Source organism: Cucurbitaria berberidis (genome assembly GCF_010015615.1).
Source record: "Cucurbitaria berberidis CBS 394.84 unplaced genomic scaffold K460scaffold_2, whole genome shotgun sequence".
Taxonomy (NCBI): domain Eukaryota; kingdom Fungi; phylum Ascomycota; class Dothideomycetes; order Pleosporales; family Cucurbitariaceae; genus Cucurbitaria; species Cucurbitaria berberidis.
This window is the reverse complement of record NW_024468936.1, coordinates 17,967-36,329: the sequence shown is the minus strand read 5'-3', so window position 1 is coordinate 36,329 and position 18,363 is coordinate 17,967. Positions and strand designations below refer to the sequence as shown.

The window sequence follows — 18,363 nt, the reverse complement described above, 5'->3', positions numbered from 1 at the left end:
GTTGGCATGTTTGAGTAAATGTGCCAGCACGAAGGCGCAAGTTTAGTTTCTCTGCGCAAGAATCGCAGCTCCACATCGTCTTCAGCTGTCAACGGGGAGTCAATCATCCAGACACCTTTGTCTACGGGACATGAAGGGGTAAGTAGATATCGACCGCACAGAGGGGTTATCGCTCACTAATCCATGCGCTGCACTCTCTGTAAGTATGGTAATTCGAAGAAAGTGATCGGCAGGAAACCGAATGGCCTTAGCAGAAAGTGCAGAGTTCACCTTACGTACCGTCCGATCTGCTAGCTGCTTAATATGTGCGCTCCACGCTTTCTGTCCAGAGCCCATGGTCTAGGCAGTGGCCACTCGGTCAGGACCTATCGCTCCCAGAAGCTAGTTTCTGTCCCATACTAGCGAACTCAAGAAAGCATGGCTTGGTCAATTAACCTGCAGCGCATCCTGGATTAACACATCAGTTGGCTTTCTGTGCTCATATACCTGCATTGATTCTAGCAATCCTTCGTGATGTATGTGCCCCAATCCAACCCAGCTCACTAGCACGATAGACTATATGTATAAAACTTGTACATTCCAAGGTAGAGACAGGACTATACTATACTAACACAAGCTATTAGAGTATATAAAAAATACTACGTAGTGTAGTGTACGTGTACTACTCGACAGCAGTCTACTCTGCCTTCTCAAACTTCTTGAATCCCTCTGGGATATCCGCCGCAACGGTTCCATTCATTGCAAGCTGAACCAATTCATCAAGTAGGCTTTCCTCCATCCCTGAAAGTAGGTATTTCTTTCCATCCTCGAGGACAATTACGTCCGCCTTCTGAAACTCCGTACACGTTTGTCCAGAGGTCTCAGCATCGCACACCTCCGAACTGCGCTTCTTTCCACGGAAACCGTAGCCAGCACCCGTAAACCCTCCTCCTCTAAGGCACTTGAAGGTGCCACCGGACAAGTTTTCTGTCACCTTTTGTACCCCACAGCGATTGTCGCCTGATCGTGAGTGGCCCCTACATTCGATATTCCAGTTGGTTGGCACGCCATAGAAGCCAATGCTACCGTAAAGGCCGCTTTCCACATAGCAGCACCGCTATTGAGTTATGTCAGAGTTTTATGTACTAGAATTGCGAGGATGGGTTCTTCTGACATTGGGTGTAAGGTTCAGGCATTCGTAGGCTCCACGGTCACAATTGCTTCCAGCGTGAATGCGGACATCTATTGCAGAAGCTGCGGCGGCAAGGCCAAGGACAATGCTTAGATATTGCATATTGAGCGGATGGGATAATTGATTGCTGGAGTAGATAGGGTTTTCGTAGTAGTTGAGAGGCTGATGCGATGCAGAAGCAGTATTGGGGGAAACTTCCTGCCTTTTATACACAATTGGTCGTCTGACCTCAAGATTTTTCTGGCGTTTCCTATGGAATTAGATCATACGCCTGTTGCAGATGACTAGCGAATAACGACTTCAGTTTCGCTCGTTGTTCTCGTAAATGTAAGTAAGATCTCGCCTTGCCTATCAGCACTGTAGGAGAGCTGGAGCATGGGGCGATATGTATTGGATAGGGCAGGGTAGATACTTGCGCGTAGGCCCGATTGATTTTGAGCCCTAATACAGACAAATTCCTCCGTGAAAACGCGGAGAGTCCTTTTCCCGTGAAACTCTACCTCGATGCATGCTGTTACAAGCTCATTCCACAGGGACCAAGCGTAAACATTCTCTTACAAGCACACTGCAAACCCACAGTACTCATGGTCGATTGCTGATTTCTGCATACCTCAATTCTACCGCTGTCCCCAAAAGTAGACCGGGCGTAAAGGGGAGCTAGCAGAGCTGTTTATGCCCATTTCAAGGCTAACAAGAGACTCCAAAGATTAGCGTTGACCGTGTTTTGCAACTTTCGTCAGTTGGCCTATATGTACTTGCCAAGGACCATCCCGGGGCACAGTGCTTATGCCCTTCACGCGGAACGCCTTACATTAGTCCTATACGTTAGCTTCAAACCAGGATGACCTTTTGCAAACTCTTTAGAGATTGTGCGTCATGGAAGTCTAGCATTGCCCCGCTCTATCACTGGTGGCCTTGTCTGACAGTCTGAGCCGCTTTCAAATACGCTGCAGTTGCAATTAGCCGGACAAGCCAATACAACAAACCAAAACGCCCCGTTGCTTGTGTGAAGATGCCTTTAGATCTGTAGGTCACATTAACCCCGACGTCTAGGGCATTTAACTTTTACATTATGTCTTCAACACAATCCAACGAGAGGCAATATCCTCTGAAGCGAGACACTCTCGCATCAGCTCGGTAGGTTGCATTGAGTCCAGCCTCGATTCCTCATCCCAAAACGGGTAAGCTGACATTGTATGCTAGTCTGAACTTGAATCATTTCTGGATGAAGAACCTGGCGGGCTACCTATTGCATCCAAAGATTCCGACCAATGTGGACAACTTCCGCCTTGCAGACCTCGGAGCAGGCACAGGGTAGGCACTGCACTCATCATCCAAAATCTCCTTCTATCATTGAGCTGGCATCGTTGTTCTAATACGAGCAGACTCTGGGCATGCGACGTCGCAGCGGCCTTGCCAAACGCGTCTGTGGATGTCGTCGACATCTCCGATGCACAATTCCCACCCGACGCATTCCGCCCACGAAACACGCGTTTTTGGACGCATGATTGCTTTCAGCCCTTTCCCCCAGAGTATCTGGGCCAGTTTGACGCTGTCAACATCAAGTTCATGTTGTGCATCGTCAACGATGATGTAGCAGATAAGTTGATTGAAAACGTGCTCATGCTATTAAGTATGTCGTCAAACACTTTGCGCAATCAGTTCTAGCTGTCTCGGGGGAGATGAGGTTGCAGTATCATGCTAACTTTTCCTAGAGCCTGGAGGCCACCTGCAATGGTTCGAGCCACTGCCAAACACAGTGCGACATCGTGGACGAACGGACAAATTGTCTACGCCGGCATGCGATAAACTGATGGCGATGTGGAAAAAGCCTGCACCGCAAAGTTCGTACAAGTTAGCGCCTTCCCAGTGATTCCTTGGTCTAGTTAATATCGGTGCTAACTATGTGCAGTTGGGTCCACGCACTGCCTAAGCTCTTTGAAAGCTACAAGCTGCAGGTCATTGCTGAGGACAGGCATGAAAACCCTGATTACTACATGCAGGTTGTTGCGCAGTCGATGTTCCTAGGTCAACTTGAACATTTTGGTAGTGCCCCGGGCGTTGAAGAACAGGCCGAGCAGCTGCAAGACGAGTTCAGGTCTGGCGCAATGGTTGATGTAGTCTGGACGTGTGTAGTTGGTAGAAAAGCACTGTAACGGCAATACGAGCAAACACTACTAGAAAATATAATTGCGCGTACCTATGACCGGGATTACATGCCTGAATCTGACAGTTGGGGGGCTGTGTACTGGCACAGCCTCCCTACCGTTGAATAAATACATTGATAAAGGTTGTTGCCAAATCGTGGATTCGAAAACCTGATAACTTCGATAGTCAGATTTACTCTAGAGATGGAGCTCTGCAAGGCTGAACCGATCAGCGCGATCCGGGCACTTCCTGGACTATACATCTCAGAGTAAGGGAACCGGGTCTCCTTCAACGCAATTGCGCCCGGAGCCTAGCTAATGAAGGCGAAGTGTCACCATTCCACGCTCGAAAGAACTTCTTTGCGAGCACAAAATCACTCACGTACTGAGCTTGACAGATCAGAAATATCTACCAAGGATAGACGAAGTGCTAAGCATCAAACACTTGCATTTAGCCATCGATGACAATCCGTTCGAAGACTTGTTGATGTCGCTGGAGGGTCTTTGTGTTTGGATTGATAATGCGATCGCAACTGCGCACGAGCCGAGGGTGCTTGTGCATTGTGTAGAAGGCAGATCTCGCAGTGGGGCTATCGTCGTCGCTTTGCTGATGCGCAGCCACTCACTCGAGTACGAAGAAGCTCTCGCCCTTGCGCAACTGTCTCGCAGAGTCATTACACCTAATAGTGGGTTTGCGGATCAGCTCCGCCTCTGGAAAATTATGGAGTACTCCATTCTTGAGATGGATCATGTTGGGAAATGGACGACGAAGTTGCAGTACGAGGAATGGAAGGCGAGTCGAGGTGTCCTGTATACAAAGGATGAAGAGATGAAGCAAGAAGCAACGAGAAAACGCATGGCGGATATGGTTATCGAGCTTAGGCAACGCGTGCTGGAAAGAGACCATGACAACGGAGAGGGAGGATTGTCGAAATGATGTGTTGATGTACCTGGCCTTCACCAATGCGTAACTTGCATGCATCTACGCATCCCCGTATGGCAGTGAGTTAGGGTTAGGCGGGGATAATGGCGGGACTATGCGTGCGACATACTGGCAAGCTGAGCAATCTCATGAATATGGAGTACGGCGTCCTGACAAGAACATACTGCTAAAAGGGAACAAGGCTGGGAGTAAACGGCTTTGACACATTCAACATTAGGAAAGTGACTGGAGTCTGTAGGCCTATTTCCGCTTCGATGTAACAGGTGACTAGCGTCTCGGCGACGCTAGCACGGTCCATGCATGGGCACTGACATCAACCGTCATGGATCATGGAGCTGGAACCTCGAATCTACACATCTCCTCACTGTTGCTTCAGTAAACGTCACACTGGGCGTGTACCTACTTCGATTGGACTTTTCGCCTCGCTGTGGTTATTCTCCAGCAAATTTGCTGCCTGGAACGCTACCTGCGCCGCCGCCAGCCACCCGATCTTCGCATCTCCGTGCCTACATCAACCGCACCGCACCTTACCCCACACGCACATAGCGACTGCACGCCATGGCATCTAGGAAGAAGGTTCTTCTCAAGGTACTGCAGCTTCGTGAAAGAGAGCCAGGCTGGTGCTAACTCCACGTAGGTCATTATCCTGGGAGACAGCGGGGTAGGCAAGACGAGCTTGATGAACCAATATGTATGGCCCGCTCTGCGATGGAGCGTCTTTTGACGACTTGCGCGAACCCTCCAGTGGGTGCAGAGCTTACACAGGACTGCAGGTCAACAAGAAGTTCAGCGCAAGCTACAAAGCGACAATAGGCGCCGACTTTCTGACCAAGGAGGTGCTAGTCGATGACAGGCTGGTGACGATGCAGGTGGGTACTCAGCATACGAGCGGGTATATTTCGACTCACATGTTATAGCTTTGGGACACGGCTGGTCAAGAACGCTTCCAATCCTTAGGCGTTGCCTTTTACCGCGGCGCCGACTGCTGCGTGCTCGTCTACGACGTCAACAACTCGAAGAGTTTCGATACACTCGATAGCTGGAAGGATGAGTTCTTGGTGCAGGCTAGCCCAATGGACCCAGATACCTTTCCATTCGTACGGGCCACTATGTGATATACAGGGCATGGTTACTGACTGGAACAGGTCGTCATCGGAAACAAAATCGATGTGGAGGACAGCAAAAGAATGGTGAGCTTGAGCGCTTCTCGGTTTGCATGTACAACACTAACAGCTCCGTATAGATCTCTTCCAAGCGCGCCCAGGCCTTCTGCCAATCGAAGGGCCATATCCCATACTTCGAGACGAGCGCGAAGGAAGCAATCAATGTCGAGCAGGCTTTTGAGGGTATGCGCGATATACGACTGCCACCACATAGTTGTCTATGATAGCTAACACCGTGCACAGTGATCGCACGGCAGGCACTGGCGCAAGAAGATGTCGGCGGCGAGTTCGGCGGAGACTTCCCTGAGACGATCCCTATCGACCTCAAGGGCAGTGATGGCGGCTGCGCATGCTAGTGGAAGCCTCCGCGCAGTGATCTCCGCCCACAATAGTCTCTTATCGTGTTTTATATTGTCATCAACCCGGAGTTTGCATGGAGTTTGGTGTGTCGCATGCCTTCGTTGTCGGGAAGTTCCTTTTCTTGCCTGTACACTACACCACTATCCTGGCATCCAGGGCTTCATTTTTGCCTAGCTTATATAGTTACCTACAATCAATATAACGTACACGTCAGCCAAGCTGGTGAGATAAAGCCCTTGATGATACCTCTGAAGCCTAATGACGTGCAGTGGCTGAGCCGGACCCTGGACGCCACGGATGGGAGACGTTAAGCACTACCCCAATAGTAAAGTATTTACTACCCTTTTAAAGCTCGCTTATTATTAGTTTTATGCTATTATTGCGCTATTAAAATAATAATAATTTTAGTAGCAAATTAATAAACTAAAAGTACTTAAAAATTATAATAAAACTTATATTATATATTAAATAATTAATAATTTAGTATTAATAATAAAATTGTAGTTTTAAAGCCTGCGCGCAGTTAATATAATTTATTATTTATAATTTATTTTTTATATTATTTAGTAAGCTATATACTTGTTTTTAATAATAATTTTATTATTAATAATATTATTATTTTTATTATTATTATTATTACTATTTTTATTACTATTATTACTGCGCAGCGTAGTATTGTACAATTTAATTTAAATTTTATTATTATTTTTAAGCAATAATTTTAAAATTAATAATTTACTATAGTAAATTATAGTATTTTTATTTAATATAAAATTATTGCTTAAAAAGCTTAATAAAAGTTTATTAAGTAATAATAATACTAATACTAGTAGTAAAGTTATTATTAAAAAAAGTAAATAGCTAGCTTAATATTATAATTATAATTATATATTATATTACTATTACTATAGCAAGCTGCGTAATAAATTTATTAATAATATAAATTATAATTTTACTTATTTATAAAATAAATTTAATTATAATTATAATTATTTATTACTACTAAAGCGCCTTTACGCTAGCTTTAATAATATTATTAATATTATTAAATAATAAATAAAAAACTATAAATTATTATATAATAAACAGAAATAAGCGTATAGTTAATAAAATTAGCTATTAATAGTATACAATAAATAAAGCAAATACTATAATTATTATTATATTAGTAAAAAGCAAAAGCGCTTTAAAGCAGTATTATTAAAAAATAATTATTAAATATAGTTTTATTTTTTTGCAGAAAATAATCGCAGCTTAAAAAATTAATAAAAAGTTAAATAATATAAAAATAAAACTAGTATTATTTATAATTATTTTTTAAAAAAAAATATAATAGTAATTGCATTATATTAGCAGGCAACTTAGACTAATAAAATAAAATAGTATTTTTAAAAGCTATAGCTGCGCATTTATAGTATAAAATAAATATTATTATTAATTTAAAATATTTTTTTAAGTACTAAATTTACTTGCTAAAATATTATTAATAAATATTATTTATAGTAGCATTAAGAAATAGGCGCGCAAACAAAAGTAGAAGTATTAGTAAAAAAATTAAAAGCTAAAAAATACTAGTATTAGTAAATTAATTTTATAATAAATTTATAATATTAAAGTTTAAAATTTTGTATATAAGCTTATTTTAGATTTATACTAATATTATAGCTTGGGCTTTAGCCCAAGCTCTAGTATTTGCGGACTAAAGACTTCGGCAAACCTCAGCAATAAACCCCTATATAAGTAGCTAGAAATCTCTGTACTTTTTTAAAGTATATAATACTATTATTTACGCTTAGAACAGAATAATTCTAAAGCTAGTCTATAACAACTAACAAATTTTGCAATATTAGGCATACAGTTAATAGTAATAATTATTTTAATTTTTTTATATTTATTTATTTTATGTGCTTTTAACTGTTTAAAAGCTTTTTAAATACTTTTATAATTAATTATACTTTTAAAATAAATTAATATAATTACTTACTTTTTAATTTAGTTAGTTTAAATAGTAATAATTAAACTATATACTTTAGTATTATGCTAATAAAGTATAAAAATAAAGCAGTTTTTACTTAAGTATTAATATAATTAAAGGAACTATTTAAAGTTAAAAATATTATAATATAGTTTTAAGTAATAAATAATAATCTAGCATTTATTAATATATTAAAAAAAATATTTAAATATTTTTATATTTTTATATGCTGCTAGTATATAAATAAAAATATTTAATTATACTTAAAAACTATTCTACTAACTAAATTTAGTTAGTAGTAAAAAAGTTAAATTTAAATTAATAATAATAATACAAAAAAATTTATAAATTTTTATATTAAACTAATTAACTTGCTAATAGTTGCTAATTATAAAGCTAATTTAGCAGTAGTTAAAGTATTTTTAAACTAAGCTATAGCTTATTTTTAAAAATATTAGCTAGCTTGCTATGCAAAAAAACTAGTAAATTATTTTATTAATATTAATTTATACTTTAATTTTATTAAAACTAGTAAAGCTAAAAGTGCTTATTGTATTATTAAAAACTAGCTTGCTAATAGCTAGGCTAATATTTTATAATTATTTTACTATTTTTATATATTTTACTATAAGTATACTACTTATATATTACTTTTAAATATATAAAGCAATTTTAAACTCTACTATAATTACTAATATTTAATTTATATAAGTATATTTTATTAAATAACGCAGTATACTTTAGCTTTTACTATTAAATAAATAGTATATACTTATAATAAGCTTTAATAGTATTAATAAAATTTTAATTATAAACTAATTATCTGTAAAAGTTAGTATATATTATTATATAAATTATTTTATTAGTATTAATTATTTAAACTACTAAAAGAGTTAGCTATATTTTAAATAAGCAATTACTATTAATATTAGTAAATTAATTAATTGCAGGTTTTATAGTTTAAATTAAATAAAATACTATTTAAATTATACTTAATTTTAACTTATAAGCAAGCTATAAGCTGTTAGTAAAGTACTAATAAGCACAGTAATTATTATAAGCTTAATTTATTTAAATATTTTAATAATAATAATATTATAATAATACTATTATTATTTTTACTAGCTTAAATAGCGCAGCAAACTATAGTACTAGCTAAAAATTTTATAATATAGCAGCCTAGTATAGCTATAATAATACTATTAATTATACTAATACTATTATTACTATACTACTAACTTTAACTGCAATTATAATAACTACTATTTTAATAACTACTATAGCTGCTATTTTAACTATTACTATAATTATAGTATCTAGCTAACAGTTGCTTTATTTATAGCTAAAATTATATTATATTATAATAATTACTAGTATAATATTATAGTTTATATAAGTTTTACTAATTAGCTTTATAGCTATTATTAATACTAATAATATTTTATTAACTATTACTTTACTTTTATGCAGTACTACTAATTTATAATATATAATTAATTTTAATTATAATAAGTTTTTTACTACTTTAATATACTTTAAATTATTATATAAATAATAATTATAATTAACTTATAAAAAATAATAATTTTAAATTTAATATACTAAATAGGCAATATAGTTAAGCAGGCAAGTTAACTTTATATAATATTAATAATAAATAATAATTAATAATTATAATTAACCGCAAAGTATAAAATTATATATTTTATTATATTTAATATACTGCGCTATACTTATTTTATTTATAATAATATAGTAATTTATATATAAATTAAAATATTAAAAAATTGCGCAGCGTGCTTTAGCTGTATAAATTTATACTAGTTTTAGTAATAGGGGTAGTAAATACTTTACTATTAGGGTAGTGCTTAACGTCTCCCGCTACGGATGCCGACATCTGAGACGCGGAACGAAACTAAACCCTTGGTGATCTCCAACTCACACGACACCTGTATAGTGAGTCGTGTGACGCCGAACCCTTACTTGCATCGTGCCAGCGCTGGTTGCCTCGCCTTCTCCAGGTTGCCATCGACCAGAACTAGTTTCATGGGTGCTCGTCGACTGACCCATGCCTCTCCACGACGCCCGACCGTGAACCCGTGCATCCCCGACCCCAAACGACCCCCTTGACCGACCTGATCGCGTATTCTCCCTTCAACAACAGGTGTATCCTCTCACACTATGATTCCGCGGCGGGAAGAGATGGTGGAGCCGTCACCAACAACGCCGCTCAGTCCTCGCGTTAGCGACGTTTCGGATGAGAGCCAGTACATGCGCGACAACGACTTCCTCGAGAGTCCGATAGGGTCGCCGGCGAGCGTGGTCAGCGTGTGGAGTGAGGGCAAAAGACAGCCTAGGAATGGGAAGCTGAGGCATGCCATTGGGATTGCGTTACTGCTTGCGACAGTCTTTCTTTGGACGGCTAGTAACTTCCTTGCGAGCGTATGTTTACCACCAGTATTTGCTACCGAGTGACTCGACACTTGGGACTGAACATGAATACGAATAACCACAGCATAATCACAGCAATATGTGCTGACATGACTACAGACAATCTTCGCAGACAACTCGTATTCTAAACCCTACTTCGTAACCTACGTGAACACATCGTTCTTCATCCTCATGCTTTTTCCTATGCTCGTACATCACCTCTGGGCCGACCGCGCAAACACCATCTACCAACAACCACTCGCTGCGCAACTGCGTGACCTCCTTCAACGTCGGGCCGGGAAATGGAAGCTACTCCGTGACCACGAGTCTGGCTCCTCGTCCATATCCTCCAAGGCGAGGAATGACGAGGCGGCCGAGGTACTATTGGGAGACAGCACGCACGATTCGGAAGAACTAGGAAGAGACATGAGCGGCGATGGGGATGACGGATTAACCCTAAAAGAGACGGCGACAATAGCCCTTGAGTTCTGCATACTCTGGTTTCTCGCAAACTACTTCTCCGCCGCGTGTCTGCAGTACACTACCGTAGCGTCCTCGACCATCCTATCGTCCACATCCTCCATCTGGACACTACTACTAGGCTCCATATTACGCGTCGAGCGCTTCACAATCCGCAAGTTTATCGGCGTCTGCGCATGCCTCGGCGGCGTGGCCCTCATTTCTACAATCGACATGTCAGGCGATACGGACGAGAACCGCGGTTCGTTTCCCCATAAGACGCCGCGCGAACTGGCTATCGGCGATGTCATGGCCTTCGTCAGCGCTGTGCTGTATGGATTCTACACCGTCTTCATGAAGAAGCGCATCGGCGATGAATCGCGTGTGAACATGCCTCTCTTCTTCGGGCTCGTCGGTCTCGCGAATGTCCTACTGCTATGGCCCGGATTCATCATTCTGCATTTCACGGGCATCGAGACGTTTGAGCTCCCACCCACCAGCCGCATTTTGGTCATCATCCTCGTCAATAGCGCGTCAAGCCTGCTCTCGGACTTCTGCTGGGCATATGCCATGTTGTTGACTAGCCCATTGATAGTTACAGTGGGTTTGACGATGACGATTCCGCTGAGTTTGGTGGGCCAGATGGTGCTGGATGCGCAGTATGCGTCGGCGCTGTACTGGTTGGGTGCTGCGATCATGGTCCTGAGCTTCTTGTTTATTAATCATGAGGATCGCAAGGATGAAGAGGACGGCCTGCAAGGGGCGGACCCTATCCTGGACATGCGGACAAGCTTTCAAAGCGTACGGCAAAGTCTGAGTCGGAGAAACTCGAGGGCAAGTGCTTGAGTTGTGTGCAGTGTTTTTTGATACGGGCGTTTTGCATAGGATACCTTGGGCTTGCATGACATGGAGTTTGAATGGCTCGAGTGCGTTGATACAAGTAGTTTCACATAGATATTATCACATATTCTTCATCATTGAATATAGTCTCTGTATAGCTAGTTGACTCATGCTTGCTATGGGGTATCTTGAATGCTTCTGAAAGTCTTTGACTCAGTCGCCTCGCCTGTCCCGACGCTCGCCATCCCGCCCGCCATTCATCTTCTTGTCATAGTAGTTTCTCCCGCCATTGCCGTTCCATCTTCCCTTTCCCTTGCCACCCCCCTTATAACTCCTATCCCTATCACCCTCTTTCCTCTTCGCCTGGAACGTCTCGTCATCTTCCAACTCCTCGGCCTCCCATCCTTCCTTTTCCATAAACCGCTCCAATTGCCGCTTCACTACTGGCTCCCACGTCTCGGGGCCAGCTTCGAGGTCAGACCATTCTAGAACATTGGATTGGGTGGAAGTGGGGTTCAGGGAGTAGTCACCTTGCCGCGAGCGGATGAGCGAGGACATGAGGCCGAGGGAGGAGCAGGCCAGGCCAAGGTCATGGCAGAGACTTCGGACGTAGAAACCAGATGTTACGGTCATGCGAAGGCGGACTGCTGGAGGTTGGGGGATTGGTGTAGTTGTAGATGTGGATGAGGCGTCGTTTGTTTGATCAGGATTCGACACGTCTGCAGCAGTCTCAGTAGCGGCGATGGGGGCTACTTCTTCGACTGTTTCGGTTGGCCTATCTTCTGTGGAGGGTGTTGGCTTTGTCTCCAGCCCAGTTGTAGTGTTTTCGGCTGGTTGCTCCCCAACAGCAACTTCCGCTGAGTCAGTTGGCGTATCTTTTGAAGGTAACGCGCCCGACATAGCGGGTTCAGTCTCGGTCCTCGGCCTCTTGGGCTGCTCACCCGCACCCTCGACATGATCATCCTCCGGTGTCCGCGACCTCTTCCTGGTCTTCCTCGCCGCAGTCTCCATATGCACATCCACATCCTCTTTCCTAATCCCTAACAACTTCTCTGCGCCTGCCATTTCCGTTCCGTCCAACTCCTCTTTCGGCCACGCAAACTCATGACTACCTGGCTCCAACCATTCGACAAGTTCCAGTTCCTGTACTTCTACGGGCCGCGCGGCTACTTCGGGGATGTTCTTGCCTTCTCGCGCGTACTCGTACATTTTCTTCCCGTCGACTTTCAGCGCGGAGAACACGCTGGGTTTCTGCATGATCTTGCCGCGAAACTGTGCGAGCCTCTCTTCCACGAGTTCGCGGGTAACGTGTTCGTACGGTGCCTTGCTGACCACCTTCCCTACTGCATCATAGCTATCTGTGGCTGCGCCAAACAGGACCACGCACTCATAGCTCTTAGTGCACTCTAAAAACGTGCCCAAGTGTTTTGTGCCCTTGCCCACACCCACGATCAGAACGCCAGTCGCCATTGGGTCGAGGGTGCCGCCGTGACCGAGCTTGACTTTGAGGTTGTTGATGTGCTTGGGTTTCGAGTTGGAGAGGAGCATTGCGCGCTTCTGGGATTCGAGCCATGGTGTGAAGAGGGAGGAGCTGGCAAAGTGGCGTTGAAGGTCGCGGAGGACACCGGCGGACGAAGACCATTTTGGTTTATTTATTGCTGGGCGCGTGTCAGAAGATGCAATTGTGACTCGCTGGTACTAAGAGAGACTGACCAAAGACGCCCTCGAGCACCTTTGGGCTCTCTTTCTGGGGGGAAGTCATGAGAGTGCGTTTGATTGCGGAGGTGACTGACATGGGCTGCTAAGAGGGAAGGTGCAAGCTCCAGCTACCGTGGTTGAAGTAGAGGCAAGTTTTTCCGAGACAGTTCCGAATGCCAAGACGGAAGGCGCGCTAGACGCTGATCCTCGTGAATGTTTGCTGCAACCAACCTAACCCTGGTGTTAGACCTCACACGCGCAACATCTACTTTTGGGGCTTCTCACTCCACCCCCCAACGCTCGGAAGGTGTAATACCACGTATGCCAGTTGTCGCATAGGTCACCACAACGGAACGCGACGCGTGGATTGCCCACCGGCACGATGAGCGACACCAACAAAGATCTCGAGGACCTCGCAAAGAGTGCCACAGAAGACTTCTACGAGCTACTCGGCGTCTCCTTTGATGCATCTGAGCCCACCATCAAGAAGGCCTACCGCAAAGCCTCGATTCGCTACCATCCAGACAAGAATCCCGACAACAAGGACGCCGCCGACCGCTTCATCTACTTGGGATGGGCGCGCGACATCCTCATCGACGCGAAGCTCAAAGGCGAATATGACCGCGCGCGGACAAGACGGAGAGAAAAGACACTGCAGGATGAGCTGTTGGATGGGCGAAGGAGGAAGATGAAGGAGGATTTGGAGAGACGGGAGAAGAACTCTGCCCCGGGCTTGAAGAGGAAGAGGACCGAGGACATGAGCGAAGCTGAGCGGCGAGAGCAGGAGATCCAGAGACTGGCTGAAGATGGAAAGAGGCGGAGAAAGGAGGCGCAGGAGCGGCTAGAGAAGAAGCGCCAGGACGTAGACGAAGCCAGTTTCATGGAAGTCGATAAGAGTCCAGAACCCCAAGCGCAGAGGCCTGGGGATAGCGCGGAAATCGATCGTACGGTCAAGATACGGTTTTCTAGGGAAGGCGACATGGCCGATTGGGATAAGGACAGGATATCCAGCATGTTTGCGAAGTACGGCAAGATCGATAGCGTCGTTATAGGGAAGGACAAGAAGATACGCCCGTCCGGCGGGAAACATAGAAAGGTCATCGCCATAGTCTTCGTCATCTACACGCGCCTCGACCACGCACACGCCGCAGTCATAGACGGCCAATCCGACTACCCGTCCCTCGAATCCGTATCTTGGGCCAACGGCGAGCCAGATATCAAATCGCCAACCAGTTACGTGAATGGCAATGCGCCTTCGGCGCCTTCGACGCCTGTTGTGACGCCGAACAAGTCCTTCAGGGCATCTTTCGGTCCTGGAATTGGCAAGGGTTTTGGTAGCACGACGCCCCTAGGCACACCTAAGTTCTCATTCAGTCCCAAGACGCCGAGCCTAGAGGAAGTCACTATGATGCGGTTGAAGCAGGCGGAGAAGAAGAGATTGGAGGAGCAGATTCGGAAACAGGAGGCTGCCGAGGAAGCAGTCGCCTAATTGAAGTGTACATTTTGCCAACTTTCACGATTCATGATTTAGCTTGCGAGATACCCATCTTTTAGACATAGTCTTGAAATTATTGTTCGCGCCATTGCCTCCCCCCCCCTCAATCACCAGGATCCTTATGACCTGAAATCGTTACCACGCACCGACACCGGGCTTCTCCCGTCCGGTAATTCAGCATTCATCGGACTCTGTATGTTGGGCAACTCTGCGCTCATTGTATATGCACTTCGGGGAGACTGCGTGGGATCAAGCGGTGGCGGATAATAAGTCTGCTGAAAGCCCTGCTGACCTGGTGGGTATGCATAAGCTCCGTGTTGTACCCAGGGTTGCTGATGCTGGGATCGTGACTCTTGGTATTGTTGATAATCCGATGGCGCAGGTGGTGACCCTTGGAGTGACGATGAGGGTTGTGGGGAGTGTAGTGCGCTGCCTTGCGATAAAGAGAAGTTGGCAACAAATTTCTCTGCCGGCGTTCGCTGATCGTTTTGAACAGGCTGCAGGCTCGGCTGAGCGTTGGCTTGCTCTCGCCTTTTGCGCCGGATGCGTAAGCAAAAGACAGCGAGGAGAATAACAGCAACAATGATAACTACTCCTCCGATGACCCCTCCAGTGATAGCACCTATGTTCGTCTTTCCGGAGTTTGGGGGAGATGAAGGTAGAGAACTGCTCGAAGATGAGGTTGTGGGTATGGGCCTGGTCGCGGACCTAGACGCGGCAGAGAAAGTTGTTTTAAAGTAGACAGAGAGGTCCGGCGTTGCCCAACCAGCGACTGGTGCCGTCAACGTTGCACCGCCATCTACGCTTTGTAAAGAGTCAGCACTGTTGTGGCAGATTAGGTTCACGCAGAGACGTACTCGCCGCCGATCACATCTGTAATGTTCTTAGGCACTCGGTACTTTGTGACGTTGGACATAAGACCGAGCCATGTCTGCCCTCGTTCGACCGCTTCTTGTCCAAGCGGAAGGCCATGTTGCCCTCCAATTTTAGGAATATCGCACATCGGTTGAGTGGCGTTGGTGTAGTATCCACCCATGACAATCATCTGTGATCGGTTGATGATATCGCAGGACGTCCAAGCCTTGCCTCCAGCGAATGTGGTTGCTTTGGGCTTCGGATACCACTACACATATCAGATTGTCCCCCTTGGGAAAATATATAACTTGGATATACTCACGTAAATCCATGTAAAAGATGGCAGAGAGAGTACCCAGACATCTTCTAGCGCAGTCTCGTTGGTACCAATGCCACCAAAGAGGTATCTTCGACCGTCAGCACAAACGAGCATGTATGCACAACGAAGACAGCTTTTACATGTTGTATGAGGAGTGGTCCGCTGCCCACACCACCCCTGCACAAAACCCACGTCTAGGTTGAGGTATATCCCCCGTAGTAGTTTGAGTATACCACCTCTCGTTGGCGAGGTCAAAAAGATGGATTTGCTGGAACGGAAGTGAGTCAACATCGAGTGGCTGAAATATGCGTTACTTACACTCATGTTAGCCTAGGTTGCGTCAGCTATTTGAATCAAAAGTGAGTTTACCATACATACGTAGCTCGTCGCCGAATTTATCCTCTCAACACCCCCAAAGTACACTAACATCCCCCGCTCTCCAGCTGGGATGTATTGCAGTGAGCCCTCAGCACGGGGGGTCAAATCGTAGGTGTGATTTCTCCATGTCCCCTCGCTCATGTTGTACGACACTATACTACCCAGCATCAGCGGGTTACCTTTCCAACGAGAATCGGAGTTTTCATTCAGATAGCCGCCGTAGTAGTATCCGATGCCTTCGTCATTGGTTGTACCTGCTCCGAAGGCTGGCCATGAAACTTGAGCTTGTGATGCACCGGAGCCAGCAGACCGGTTCCACGAGTTGTAGATCGTGTCGTAAAACCAGAGTGTTCCAAAGCTCTGCGCGGTTGTGTTTGTGTATTCACCACCGTACTGATAGAATACTTTGTTGACCAGATCGGGCCACAAAATCCCGCCGCTGACGGAAGGAACGTCTCTACTCTAATTTCATTTAGTCTTCTGTCGGTATTGCAAAGAACTATAGCCGGGTGTTCAAAAGGCACTCACCTTGGTCAAGTTGCTATACTGGGGAGGAAAGTCTGGATAAGAATTGGACAAATCTTTATAAATGAGCCATGTATCTATGCAAATTAGCTGTAGTCCATTTTTTTGCGCTTATTGTATTGCTCACTTGTCTGAGGTGGGCGACTGGGCTGAACATCGTGTCCGTAATACACCAGGCCTCCATCAATGTATAATTTGCTATCAATAATGCAGGTTTGATGCTGGTGTCGACGGCAGAAATCTTTGATTGGGTCCTGGATATGCTCTTGTGCTATTGCCGATGCCAGAACTGTGCCGATAATTAAGAAATTCATTGTTGAAGGAAAGAAGGTATGCTAAAGATAAAAGCAAGGGGGGGAGCCCTTTTGCCCGTAATTTACAACTTCGCCCCCGCATTGTCCGGCAGACAGAACTGGTAAAGGCGACGCCCGGGCAAATGTGGACATATGTATAACCTCAATTTAGGTTCTTGGGGTGTTTTTTTAAATGTGGACGCGAGGCTATTGGCAAGCCATGCATGTAATTGGAACTTATGCGTACTACCTGCAGAAAAAGTTGTAATTAGCGCTTACTCCCTGGTTGAGCTATAGCAAGGCTTTAGTAAGAAGTCTGGGGCTGCAAAACTGTCCAAATCAACTCGAGATACCCGTAAGATAGAGTTTATAGTTATTTCCTAGCTATAAAGGACTCAATTAAGCTAAGGCAGGCTAATGCAGGCTAACGCATACTAAGCAATAGTAGTATTAATTTGCGTGTAATTAGCAGCTTCTTTAATAACAGGCCTAGTAAGTATTATTCTTGCTACTTAGCGTATTAATCTAGTAACTCTTTTGAGGGCTCGACCTAATCTATTTATATATATAGTATTATTCTAATAGCTTATAGAAATAATACAATACTAAAAATACGCGCGATTGTTAGAATACAAGTACCCAAAATTTTTGGCCTAGAAGCACTTACTAAAAGTTAACTCTCTACTTTTTAGTTAACTTTGCTAGATTCTTTCCAAGCGTAGATTTTTTAAGTAAGTTATTTATAGTAACTTATTTTTTTCTCTTTTTCGAGATAGCCTTAGCTAAAATAGAAAACTATATATTTTACTACTTTTTTTTGCTTTGAACTGCGCATACTCTTTATAAGCTTTTTTGCACTTCTATTGCAGCTCTAATAACAAGAGTGCAATACTTGTATATAGTTATATAAAATGCATAACGCTGTACTTTTTTTTAGCTTTTAATACTATAGAAAACTATTTTGTAGCAAAGCCCGAGTCCTAACTATCTACTATTACAGTAATAGTATTGTAAAATATAAGAAATAAAACTGTAATATTTCTGCAGTATTTTAGAAATATAAGTAAGTTGCAAATACCTCTTTTTAAAAGTAGCGTGTTCTAGTTTGGGAATTTACGCTAGATAATAATTAAGTATATAAATTAAATTTAGTAAGGCTATAGTAGTTAAAGCGCAACTTGCAATTTGTTTAGAAAGAAATTGCACTAGAATAAGTTGCGCCCTATTATTTAAACTACTATTAGTATACAGCAAAGTAATTTTCGCAGTATTTCTACAAAATACTAGCTCTTTTAGTTTAACTAACTTAATA

The 18,363-nt window shown here is 43.3% G+C and overlaps 8 protein-coding genes across 8 annotated transcripts; 5 read left to right on the top strand and 3 right to left on the bottom strand.

Moving 5' to 3' along the window:
- Nucleotides 1-676: 676 nt before the first annotated feature.
- On the bottom strand, nt 677-1,273 carry K460DRAFT_392349 (uncharacterized protein; the record flags this gene model as incomplete). The annotated part of the gene is made up of 2 exons (XM_040935882.1): nt 677-1,096; nt 1,154-1,273. The coding sequence occupies 2 exons, from the start codon at nt 1,271-1,273 to the stop codon at nt 677-679; spliced, it is 540 nt and encodes a 179-aa protein (XP_040789423.1).
- A 970-nt stretch (nt 1,274-2,243) lies between these two features.
- On the top strand, nt 2,244-3,693 carry K460DRAFT_425448 (S-adenosyl-L-methionine-dependent methyltransferase; the record flags this gene model as incomplete). Its single annotated transcript, XM_040938230.1, has 5 exons — nt 2,244-2,308; nt 2,375-2,485; nt 2,557-2,804; nt 2,887-3,025; nt 3,084-3,693. The coding sequence occupies 5 exons, from the start codon at nt 2,244-2,246 to the stop codon at nt 3,325-3,327; spliced, it is 807 nt and encodes a 268-aa protein (XP_040789422.1). The 3' UTR covers nt 3,328-3,693.
- K460DRAFT_329598 (phosphatases II) lies at nt 3,523-4,527 on the top strand (the record flags this gene model as incomplete). Its single annotated transcript, XM_040930749.1, has 2 exons — nt 3,523-3,587; nt 3,649-4,527. 2 exons carry the CDS (start codon nt 3,523-3,525, stop codon nt 4,253-4,255), a joined length of 672 nt encoding a protein of 223 aa, XP_040789421.1. The 3' UTR covers nt 4,256-4,527.
- A 292-nt stretch (nt 4,528-4,819) lies between these two features.
- Nucleotides 4,820-5,780, top strand: K460DRAFT_402229 (uncharacterized protein; the record flags this gene model as incomplete). The annotated part of the gene is made up of 7 exons (XM_040936508.1): nt 4,820-4,849; nt 4,899-4,952; nt 5,035-5,130; nt 5,179-5,358; nt 5,407-5,451; nt 5,505-5,607; nt 5,668-5,780. The coding sequence occupies 7 exons, from the start codon at nt 4,820-4,822 to the stop codon at nt 5,778-5,780; spliced, it is 621 nt and encodes a 206-aa protein (XP_040789420.1).
- A 3,866-nt stretch (nt 5,781-9,646) lies between these two features.
- K460DRAFT_303737 (uncharacterized protein) lies at nt 9,647-11,644 on the top strand. Its single transcript, XM_040929955.1, has 2 exons — nt 9,647-10,201; nt 10,310-11,644. The coding sequence occupies exons 1-2, from the start codon at nt 9,941-9,943 to the stop codon at nt 11,492-11,494; spliced, it is 1,446 nt and encodes a 481-aa protein (XP_040789419.1). The 5' UTR covers nt 9,647-9,940; the 3' UTR covers nt 11,495-11,644.
- On the bottom strand, nt 11,634-13,269 carry K460DRAFT_362988 (pseudouridine synthase). The gene has a single exon (XM_040932743.1). The coding sequence runs from the start codon at nt 13,034-13,036 to the stop codon at nt 11,702-11,704; it is 1,335 nt and encodes a 444-aa protein (XP_040789418.1). The 5' UTR covers nt 13,037-13,269; the 3' UTR covers nt 11,634-11,701.
- A 299-nt stretch (nt 13,270-13,568) lies between these two features.
- Nucleotides 13,569-14,675, top strand: K460DRAFT_277811 (DnaJ-domain-containing protein; the record flags this gene model as incomplete). The annotated part of the gene is made up of 1 exon (XM_040928206.1): nt 13,569-14,675. The coding sequence occupies one exon, from the start codon at nt 13,569-13,571 to the stop codon at nt 14,673-14,675; it is 1,107 nt and encodes a 368-aa protein (XP_040789417.1).
- A 114-nt stretch (nt 14,676-14,789) lies between these two features.
- K460DRAFT_425442 (uncharacterized protein) lies at nt 14,790-17,072 on the bottom strand (the record flags this gene model as incomplete). The annotated part of the gene is made up of 7 exons (XM_040938229.1): nt 14,790-15,485; nt 15,527-15,804; nt 15,859-15,943; nt 15,996-16,123; nt 16,234-16,695; nt 16,762-16,835; nt 16,886-17,072. 7 exons carry the CDS (start codon nt 17,070-17,072, stop codon nt 14,801-14,803), a joined length of 1,899 nt encoding a protein of 632 aa, XP_040789416.1. The 3' UTR covers nt 14,790-14,800.
- Between the last annotated feature and the right edge of the window lie 1,291 nt (nt 17,073-18,363).